Genomic DNA, 12,025 nt, shown 5'->3' on the forward strand with positions numbered 1-12,025 from the left:
CAGTACAGAGAAACACAGCCCCCCCCCTGTGTGTGTGTGTGTGTGTGTGTGTGTGTGTGTGTGTGTGAGTGAGTGAGTGACCCCCCCCCCCCCCCTGTGTGTGTGTGTGTGTGTGTGTGTGTGTGTGTGTGTGTGTGTGTGTGTGCGCCACCCCCCCCCCCCCCCTGTGTGTGTGTGTGTGTGTGTGTGTGTGTGTGTGTGTGTGTGAACAACAGCGCCCCTCCCTTAACATGTGTGGTCAGAAATGTGTGTGTGTGTGTGTGTGGGGGGCCTGGCCTGAACAACAGCGCCCCTCCCTTAACATGTGAGGCCAGAAAAGGTACTACACCACAGGCTTGAGGCTTGAGGCTACATACAGACCCACAAACATACCTACAAACATACATACCTACACACACGGCCACGCTATGGAGACGGTGTGACCACCGCTCAACAACTTATGAGTTGAGGGAGGTCGACGTTTTCTGCAGTACACGTCAGTGTACACTAGGGACAGCCCAGACAGCTGAGCAGTAGCAGGTAACCTCGCCTACCAGGCTTTCTCCCGGGAGGGAGCCTGGTGTTCGTTCACAACAGGCCGTTTGGTTTCCGCCTAAAGCGCGGAAACCACTAGAAGAAGCGGCGTCGCTTTGATTTGGTTCCCACCGTTTGTTTCCCCAATCCCTATTAAAATGCTCCAGTAGCCTAGTGTGGTCTTGCCGGTCGCTAAAAGTTGGACTAAAACATGCATATACCAAACAAATTTTTCAAAAGCAAAACTACTCCGCATCGAGGAGTTTATTAGGTAGGCCCTAAAAGTATGTCCTTGAGCGCAGGGGAATTATTTTGGGTTAAAACTGTTTCCGGTGGATATTTCCGGCGAAATTGTAGTCCTTGAGTACTACAACATGACGTTTTGTGGTTTCCGCTCCAGACCGGTTACAAACCCGAAAAGTGAAGTGATCCCAGACTAGTAGCAGGTGATCATTTTGCTGTCAGTTGCTTGTTGGAATTATTTTGGAGTTGACAGTTGTCACAATCAGATAACACCTCGGATTCTCATCCGCAACATTACATGATGTGGCATTTTATGTTGTCTATATTACTACTAGGCAATTGATATCCGTGTCAAATTATAGGCTATATATCAGAAAGGAAGGAGCTGATGCTTTGCTAACCACCAGGCCTGTTAGTCATTGTTAAGGCGGCATGATCTCATCAAAGATGTACTGCATTAATTGGACCTATTTGCCATTAGCCATGTTGTATAGGCAAATACTTTCATTTATTAAAAAGAAAGAAATGCTGTAAAACCAGCAAGCATGAGTAGCCTAGTTTAATTAGGCCTTATTGTCTGCGTGTGTAAGTGGACTGCGTCTTCTCAGAAATAGAAACACTAGAAATCAAAAAGGATTTAAGAATCAGACCCCAAAAAAAGGAAAGAACAAGAACCGTGCACGCGCGCGTCGTCACATTCCCCACCCCCTTTTGCGTCAGCGCGCTCCTCCTCCTCCCCAATCCTTACCGTCAGGGCGCGTGCTCAGACCGTGCCTGACTGTGGGATGCTAGAATTGTAGGTGAATGATGGCGGAAGAAGGGGAGCAACAACGTCGAGTTTCTTCCTGAGTTTTTCAGTCCCAGCTGCAGTAGAACCATCTACAAACAGCCCGTTTCTTCTCCTCCCGTCGGGTTCCTGCCTTCGTCCTCTCTAGGAGACGATGGGGAACGAGGCCAGCCAGGAAGGAGGAGAGGGAGGCGGAGGGCAGGCCGGCTCCGCTGTCTCTCCTGCAGCCGCTCCGACTTCCATTTCAGCACCACCGGGCTCTGGACAGCTCCACAAGCCCAGCAATGGTGCGCCAGCCGGAGGGACAGGGGCCGGCGGACCCGGCGGCGGCCCGGGGATTAACAGTAACAGGTAGTTTGCTTGGGGCTGGGTGGCCAGCCAGCCACAATCTGAATCTATGCCATTTTCCTTTTAGTTGTTTCTTCTTTTTTTGTTTTTGTTTTTAAGCTATGTGTGAAATCAGTGGGGGATTTCATTTGACGATAGCGTAATAAGTGTGTGTATGTTCCGTATCTGTATCTATTTGGTTGTTGAGCTTGTGTTGAGATCATTCGATTATGTTGTAGATAGTCCCGACCGACTCCCTAGTGTGTGAGTGCGTTAATTATTTATTTCAATATCATTGTCAACACAATTCACCCTTCCTCTTGAATTGAAATCGATTTTTTTGGTGTTGACTGTTGAATGGTGCATCTGTTAGCCTGTAATATATAGCCAGCAACAAATATGAGTCGGAACCGAAAAGGAAAAAAGAACACTTATAATTTAGAAGCAAATAATCCGTATAGCTAACACAGCCTAGACATTGTGAAATGGGTCGAGTAAGAATGACTACGTTCTTGCATGTGTGTGTGTGTGTGTGTGTGTGTGTGTGTGTGTGTGTGTGTGTGTGTGTGTGTGTGTGTGTGTGTGTGTGTGTGTGTGTGTGTGTGTGTGTGTGTGAAGCATTTTAAATATGAATGGGCGAAAATACGCTGTTCGTATTCAGGTGTGTGTGATGGCTGATGGGGGAAACGCCGAGATAATGTAAATGCGTAAAAAGGGACAGAAACAGAATGACCGATGAGCTTAATCCTAGTAGCCCTAACTGACATAGACCTATATGAGAAACAATATATTATGAATAATGCAAAGTATTAGCTTTAGGCTACGTTTGCGGTGCCATTACGTGTGGCATGCTTTGCTGCTGGTAGCCTTTTATTACCCAACCTCATAATGAGTGCCAGTAAATACAAACCGATCGTTATCTTGCTAACGAGGTACATAGCATTTGTATCCTAATGGGAGTGGTCTTCTCCAGAATGACAGTGCGCCCCCCCCCCCCCTCCCCCATGGAGCATTGGCGCCATGGAAATGGTTTGTAGGGCATAGGAAAATTAGGTAAACAATGACATACAAAAGTTTGTGGTCACCAGATTTCCAGATGTATATCATGTGAAATGTATGATCAGTAGGTTACGTTCCTGTCACAATAAAACAACAAAATAGAACAACAAATGAGAATACATTTTCATAGACGAATCATGTGTGAGTTCAAGACCCTTCATGCCAAGAAGATGTCATTGTGGTTTGTTTGTTTGTTTGTTTGTTTGTTTGTTTGTTTGATTGATTGATTGATTGATTGATTGATTGAATACTTTATTAGCAGTTCGCATAAGAAAAGACATGACAGTACAGAGATACAAGGTCTATAGGATTTGAACCCAAGAAAACACTATGGCTTGTTTACATTGGGGTCCTCTGTACTCATTTCATTGAGTAAATGAATGGTTGGTCAGTCACCCACAGTGACCGTGCCTCCAGTGACGCAAAGTCCTTGTCATTTAGGCATCGTACGTACAGTTTACAATTTAGGCATTTAGCAGACGCTTTTAATCCAAAGCGACTTACAATAAGCAGGTAATACATCAATATAATAAGCAAGATAATATGTCAGTACATCAACAACAATATAACAATGCATAGGAATATCTATCTAGAAAAACAATAATATTGGTGGACCACGCCCCTAATGAGTAAAATACGTTTCTAAAACCTAAAAATGCTATCTAGCTTCATGTGTGCATGGTCATCGAGGGAAGGGAAGTGTTACAGTAGTGCTATGGGTTTAGGTGGAGTCTGAAGAGGTGAGTCTTCAGTCCACGGCGGAAGCTAGGGAGTGAGTCTGTAGTTCTAAGTGCAACAGGGAGTTTATTCCACAGTTTGGGGGCCAGGAGGGCAAATTGTTTTGAAGGTCAGCATCAGTGTTTTGTATTCAGTGCGGGCCACAACCGGGAGCCAGTGGAGGGAGCGGAGAAGGGAGGAGACATGTGAGAATTTTGGCTGGTTGAAGATCAGCTGTTGCAGAGGTTTAAGTGCACATGCCGGGAGCCCATGAGGAGAGAGTTACAATAGTCAAGTTTTGATATGACAGATGTCTGGATGAGGAGCTGGGCTGACTCCTGGGTGAATGTGTTCTGAGGTTGATAAGAAAGAAATCGTTCTTTACTCAGGCCTGAGCTTCTTACCACTTTATAGTAGCTCTATTTTTGGCACGAAGGAATCAAAAGGGAAGGGAAATTACTTGTTATTACCATTTAATTGCCTAATACCGAAATACCAACAAAAAAAAGCTCCTGTAAACTGTTAAAAGAAACACAACTTCCGATTTCAATATCTCAATAGCTATTTTACTGCCATCTGATAAACCATCATAGAAACCACGTAGAATTCTGACTAACTAAAAATGTGACCCACATCCATAGGGGTGTTGGATTGGTGCGAGACCATGGGGCTGCTAGGACACCTTTACAATATCATGAGGTGCTGCAGTCGATAGTGTGAACCAGATTCAGGAGTTCTCGTTCTATTTATACAGTATAACCTCATGTCTGCTCTCCGAAGGATGCCTGGTTGTGGCTCAGCCACTTATAGTCCCCAGACCATAATGTTGCTCCTTTGGGAGAACACAAGGACCCGGGTTCGACATCGCACTCCTGTCTTGTCTTGCATGTCTCTCTCCGCTCTCTACCCTTGTCAAACTGTCTCTCTGCACACTGACCTGGCTTAAGAATACATCTATAAAGTCTGTTGAGTGAGATCATAATGTATTCATAATGATCTAAGTGTCAAGTGAAATAGTGATCTGATAAGCCTGACTAAAGTAGGTCTTCTGCTCTGTTTGCTCATTGAAACAAGCAACAGGTACAACCCCCCCCCCCCCCCCCCCCCCTCCTACCCCCGACTCAAGTCAGGTGACCATGATGTAAACACATTCATAACCATAACATCTCCCTCCGTCACTCCCTTCTTTCCTTCTCACTTCTTCCATCTCCCCCCCCCCCCCCACCTCTCCCACTGATTGAGCTCTGATCTGACATCACACTACAGAGACCATTGCCTAACAACATAGATTCGCGCTGATGTCAACCGTTGCCTAACAAAGCTGATTATTAACATTGGGCTCAAGCATGTCCATATTTAGGCACAATCTGCCGCTCCCCCGCCACCACAGACAAGTTTAACTTTATATAGTAGATTTCTGTCTATATTCTTGTCAGACTGGTGCAGTATCCAAGTACTTGGAAGCCAGTCAATGATGTCAGTCATCTATGATGACAGCATTATGATGTCAGTGCTATTACGTATATTATTCCCGTCATCAGGGTAGCCTACTGGGAAGCCAGTCTATGACGTCAGTCGTCAGTTCTATGATGTATACTGAGATGTCAGTCATCTTCATACATAAGTTGGGCATAGCAACGGACGCACGTACGCTCTCACGCGCGCACACACACACACACGCACACATCCAAACACACTCACGCATGCACGCACGCATGCATGCAAACACGCACGCAAATACACACTCACGCGCACAGATTTGTGGAATTTATGGATATAGATACCAGGCAGTGGTTCATGACAATGGCACTGTGACAACCATATTTTGTAAAAACAGGGACATCTGCTGCATTATCTGGTCTCTTTTCAAGCCGATCTAAATCATTTTCAGGTGTGTGTGTGTGTGTGTGTGTGTGTGTGTGTGTGTGTGTGTGTGTGTGTGTGTGCGTGCGCGTGCGTGTATGCATATGCAAGAGTGTTTGCTAAATACCTAAATTGTGAATTGTAAGAACCTCAAATGAAAAATCAACAATAACTGTCATTTTTGTGAATTAATTGCCGAGCGATCGTTCTTCCAGGCTATGGAATGAGCATCTAGTCTGAATATGGTTTGGAACTAGCCAATCAGGCACCTCTCCGTCTGTCTTATATAGGATCTATACTACTAACTACTTGCCGGTTATGACCGTCCTGTTCCTCTGGTTTATGGGATGTATTGGTTCACGCCAGTGGCTGACGTGCAAATACTCGCAAGCCAACGTTAGATTAAGACCAAAATATACATTCATTTCATTCACATGACAACATACCCCAAAACCCAAATCACTAATATCTTTGCATATTCAACTCCGTCCGAACTGTCTTAAGTCAGTGTTTAAGCACTTTGACAGAATTTATAGTGTCATTGTTCGCCATTTATGCACCAAAACTAATATAGCCTTTTATAGCACTGCCTTGAAATCGCAGACATGTAACAGTTGCCAAACAAGCATGCTGGATTTGAAAATAACATGGGGACATCCCATTTGAATTCATGTTAAATATGTCATGCACGGTATGGTTTGAGATACCAAGCTCGCTCTCTCTCTCTCTCTCTCTCTCTCTCTTTCTCTCTCTCTCTCTCTCTCTCTCTCTCTCTCTCTCTCTCTCTCTCTCTCTCTCTCTTTCTCTCTCTCTCTCTCTCTCTCTCTCTCTCTCTCTCTCTCTCTCTCTCTCTCTCTCTGTCATATGGAGTGTCACACCCACACACATACACACGTCTAATTCATGGACTATGCTGGCATGGTCTGCCACCTTTATGATATACTGTAGCTGTGTATATCTCTGTCTACAATGCATGCCACTACTTTCCAGTTTCATGTACAATTGACTGTCAACTTGTGTAGGCATGATGTCAGTAATCTCTCAAGACGACATTTTATATTATTTTCTTCTTTTCTTTGCCGATGGTTTTCCAAGATTGTCATGTCAGTTACTACAACGCTTACTTCCTCTCGCAAAGGACTGTGAAAGCTCAAAACCTTTAACATTTCAAATCACAACCTTTGGTTGACTGGCGTTGAAACAAAAAAAGTGAATGAGAGAACTCTGTTCAGAATTATGTGCAGGATCATCATGACATTTGAACTGGGAGGGCCTGCACACAGTGGCGTCAGTTCAGAAAAAGCTAAGGTATGGCAACATGACTGGTGTCTTGCATGCGCGCCTTCGCGCGCATGCAAGACACCAGTCATGTTGCCATACCTTAGCAACAGGCATGATACATTTATTTTAAGAAGTACATGTTTCTACGGTTTCTTGGGCTGGATATGGCAGCCTGGAACAAGTGCAGCTAAACTTGGCATGTTAGTAAACGTGCCACAATTAACAATAATGAATTGCACCTGTGCAGCTGACCTGAGGAACCTGGGAATATACCATTTTGTCAAGATGGGGAGAATACAAGTGTGGAGAATATCATTATAATACCTTGTTAAAGTGACCATTTTGTTAACTTTTGCATTTGTAGTGATTTTACTGTAATTTAACAACATAATAACCTGGACCAGAACTTTTATTTTCACCCCTGGATCCAGGGTATGGCAGCTGCATACCCCTGCCATACCCAATTGACGCCCCTGCCTGCACACATATTGCTATTAGGGTTGTAACGATACATTTTCACAGCGCTGGCATCACATGACGGGGAGAAAGATGGAGAGACAAAAGGGCGTGCCCCGGGCAGAGATTTCCACTCAATCAATCAGCCCTTTAAAGTTAATCATATTTTATCATGATGCCTACAGTATATAATCTTTTATAACAACCTAATTAATCAAATTAAACTTTGACACTTTCATTTCTCTTTGCACTTTTTACTATCCGATTTATTCATCATGTTTGATCACAGTTCAACCTCTTACTTTGCCCTACCCACACTTTACCAATAAAAATACTGATCCCCGAACCTCTTGAGTGCAGTGTAATAGGACATAATATTATGTATTGGCTCTGTTTGTAGTGGTAGGCTGTGATCAGATATAAAATCCAAAGCAGAAGCACCTCTACTAGATATCATGGATTATTTCATGGATTCAGGGCATAGACAATGGGTTTCAGTGTGCCAGAGAATACAATAGCTTCATGCAATGAGCATGTCATTAAAGTTGAACTTCAACTCTGCATCCTTTGTCAAGATTCCTTTGGCAGCATAGCAACAATAGATAACCTACTTACCAACTGGCAGTGGCAGATGCACTGGCATGGCATGCCACCAGTATATACAGTATGATGCTGTATAATGTTCACAACAGAGCAATAGTTAATCACTTAAGCCTTATTTTATACTTTGTCATACAATGCACACAGAAAATAGCCAGTCTACTGTAAAAAGCTCACAATGAGACCTATTTCGAGCATGCTAGCTGGGGTGTATTTCCCCTCATTTAGAAAATTCTTCAACAAAAAAGAAGAAAAAAAAACCTATACATTGATAAGCCTTTCCATCTTTGTAATGTGTTGTAATAAATTAAACAAATTTGATTACGTCCCTTTTCAGCTAGACTTTAAATGATCATTCAGATGACATAATATCATCAGTGGAAAAGTGAGAAATCCTTGCATTTATACTTGGGTGCAACATTTTATTCAGGCTACTGCCTTTTCTTATCAACAGAAGAGGAGTTATCAGGGAAATCGGTGCTATCAGCAGCCAAAATGTTTCAAGATTCACCTCCAATTCAGTGACCCTGTTGAAAGAAAACCACTCATCCTTTTTGTGCTTACACTTATTGAAAAGCATTGTATCTGGATAGTATCTATTAAACATGAAAACCGTTGCCTTAAAGAAGGATTGGAGCTTGTGGTCCTCGAAATGTATTGTAACTTTATTGTTTCTACAATAATTAGCATGACTTATAAATCAGTGTCACCATCCAGCTCAATGTTGGCATTAAAATAATTCACACAACACAATGCTAAAATGCACCTATAGTAAGGCTGCAAGATATATCGAAAATGTACCTTCATCGAGGTATAATCATGGGAGATATGCATATCGAGAGAGACGGCATCGACGTACATGGCATATTGTCCAACTGAACGTTCTCTGTTGATATCAAGTAGGCTACTTCCCAGTAATCCCTCATGAAACTATACCTCTCTCCAAAAGGACAATTTTATTTCCATCCTGAATGGTAGCAGGTATTCAACAACGATATTAAATATCGAAGGTTTTCCTAATATCGTGCAGCCTTAACCTATTTGGGTGGCGTTACATCAATCAAACCAATCAGAGTGTCGGCAGCCACGGTAGGCGCATTCCTTAGTGGCAGAGGTTCAGAAGACTCACATAACGCCTTTCTTCAGTATAGCTGCATGTCCTGCTGCATTAGGCCTGTAATGTGAAAGTACGCAAGCTTAAAATCTAGCAGCATAACAATGTGATATAATGAGGACGCAGGGGAAACAGCCAGCCACAGTGGTGCACTAAAAACATCTGATCTCCAAGTTCACAATACATTGTGCATCAACGCATTGTGAGCTTGTAGATCAGATAGCTTTGGTGTACAACGTAAGGCTGATCCACACAATTAGGCTACACAGGAGGCATGTAACACACTCTTTCCATCACTGCTCATCTGTCAAGCAATGTTTTTGTTTCATTTCCTGGATTATTGAAGAGTGTTTGGAAATAGTTTATCTGGCGTTTTTATTTGTGGTACACTATTGCAAATTGGCTGATTGCGACCGACACCCATATGGATATATATTGATAATGATAATGATAATATGTTCATTAATTGTTTTTTCAGCCTCAATGCTGGACCTGAAATATCACCTGAGTTGTTGAACGTGAATGTTGTGTATGCATGGATTTTGATTGCAATCAATGTTTTTTCTTTTTTTAATTAGGGGTGCCTGCTGCACTGCTCCCAAAGTAGCAAAAATCACCTGTAAATCACCTAAAATTGAAGCTGGTCTAATAGGGGAGTTCCCATTATAGACTAGAGAGAGGACAGGCAGCATTCAAATTCCTCATTATCCACTCAGTGATAAAGAAAATGATTGCTTTCAACATGATACTTGCTTAGAAATCACACAAAATCTGGAGGTGGTCTCAACAGACTGCTGTCTGTTGAGAGCTTCTAAAAAGATAACTTCCACTTTACTCTCTCAGAGGTAAAATTGGGGCTTGGGCTGTTGCTCAAATGAAACCCACTGATAGTAAGACCGGAGGCCGATTCTTTCAATGCCTTCTGAATCAGTAGTCCACTTTCAAGATCTTTCATGAAATATTTCCCAGTTTTAATGGATTAAGGAAAACATTTCTTTTTTCTATTTTCAAAAGATTTTAATACATTTTAAACTTGGGACATGGGACATTCTGCATAATGAGTACTTTCTTCTTTTGGTACTTTTAAGTACATTTTGTTACCAAAATTAAATTTTGAATTCCAGACTTTTACTTGTAACAGAGTATTTCTACATTGCAGTGTTGATACTTTTACTTCAGTAAAATGTGAGAGTACCTTTTCCACCACTGCCTAGATGAACCCAGGATTCCTGGGGAGACAAGGGTAGAGGAGCCGGCAGCTCCACGCTCTTTTATTTCTGTCCTTCTTTCATCATAGCAGTAGGCCTGCTGATGTGGTTTTTCCCAAGCGATGGACATGACACAAACAAGGTCTTATTTGTTTTGATAGAAGACTTCCCTCTATTCCCATTTAATTGCTGCCAGCAATATCTAAGAGATGCCCATGGGACAGAAACAGCACACGGAAGAAAAAAAAGAAAAACATCAAAAGTGAGCAATTATTTATGATTCACTGTGCCCTCACTCTCACTCCACATCAACCACATCATCACTGATGCCAGGACAGTACTGTAGCTGCACAAGTGCAATGCACCTGGAATACTTCACACAATCGAGAGGCGATGCAAATTTCCCAGCATTTGCATTCATGAGCAAATATTTATGATTCAGAACTAATGACTTGCGCTGTGATGACTGGGCTATGTTTTCAATTATATAGTCTAAATATAGACTTGATTGCTTTGCTACTCAGAAAATGGGAAATCGGTTGACGATGATTTGCGTGCGTGAGCACGTGCGTTTGAAAATAGATTGCGTGTGTGTGTGCGCGCGTGTGTGTGTGTGTGTGTGTGTGTGTGTGTGTGTGTGTGTGTGTGTGTGTGTGTGTGTGTGTGTGTGTGTGTGTGTGTGTTTGTGTGTGTGTGTATGGAAGTCTTCTTCCATAAGCGTTATGTAATACAATTGTGATATATATATAGAGAGCATACTTGCCGACTGCCTGGGCTGGGAGAACTGAATCTATTTCCATTTCTAGGGAGGTTAGAATTGCTCATAGTGTGGGCGTCTAAGCAATGAAGCAGAAAGCCTAAATTACTCAGATATGCTATTTACCTTCCTTCTCACACACACACACACACACACACACACACACACACACACACACACACACACACACACACACACACACACACACACACACACACACACACACACAGACGCTTGTGCATGACAAATGATAAAAATGTCAGACCTTGAAAATATACTGCATCACAATAAGGCACAGGAGTGCCAGGAGCATCTACTCAATTCTGACAACCAAGCTAATGATGTTCAGGTGGCTATTATATGTTGTTTTTGCAGACAATCAGCCTCTAAATATCTGAAGGATCTTTTCTGGTTGATCACGGAGGGGAAACTATACTGTTCCTTTTTGTCGTCGATTCAGTTCATGCCACACAACACAACACACTGTTTTAGGTCGCAGGCTGTGCCTACCTTTGCACTTCTTAGGGCCAGAAATTCAGAAGTTTATTGCATGTGACAGTAAACACCTTGAAATCTGAATGTGTTTCAGTCAGTGGCCTCGTGATATAATGTCCTGTCTGCTGTCTTAAGCTGGAGACGTTGCTGTTCTCGGTTGCCGGCTCTGAGAGCTAAATTCTATGAGACCTGGGGTCCGTTTATGACATTCTACCACAATACACAGACTGCATAGAGTGGCGTACCTTTGCTCTGACTAGCTCCAAACTGCAACAAACCTCAAATGTCTATTTGATCTGCTCTGATCATTTTCATGCTTGTTTATTTATCTATCTATTTATTTTTTTATTCTATATTTTGAGATTGTGTCTTACAACTGCCCTGGGGATTGAGGGTGGGGGGAGGGTGGGATAGGGGAAGGCGTTTCTAATTGTATTTTTTATTTATATATATTTATGAGATATTCAATTTTAAAATGTTGTGTACATAGGCTACTCGCCCCTGGGCTCTGTAAAAAAAAGGGGAAGGCGTTTCTAATTGTATTTTTTATTTATATATATTTATGAGATATTCCATTTTAAAATGTTGTGTATAGGCTACTCGCC

At 42.5% G+C, this 12,025-nt stretch overlaps 1 protein-coding gene across 1 annotated transcript in view; it reads left to right on the forward strand.

Moving 5' to 3' along the window:
- Positions 1-1,697: 1,697 nt before the first annotated feature.
- The window catches only part of bsnb (bassoon (presynaptic cytomatrix protein) b), a gene marked incomplete at both ends in the record, with an annotated part of 112,762 nt that continues 102,434 nt past the window's right edge, over positions 1,698-12,025 (forward strand). Inside the window, 1 exon segment of the mRNA XM_080728142.1 lies at positions 1,698-1,894. Within this exon segment, the coding sequence (XP_080584268.1) occupies positions 1,698-1,894 (197 nt within the window).

This window comes from Nannobrachium achirus (assembly GCF_963921795.1).
Source record: "Nannobrachium achirus genome assembly, chromosome: 6".
Lineage (NCBI taxonomy): Eukaryota > Metazoa > Chordata > Actinopteri > Myctophiformes > Myctophidae > Nannobrachium > Nannobrachium achirus.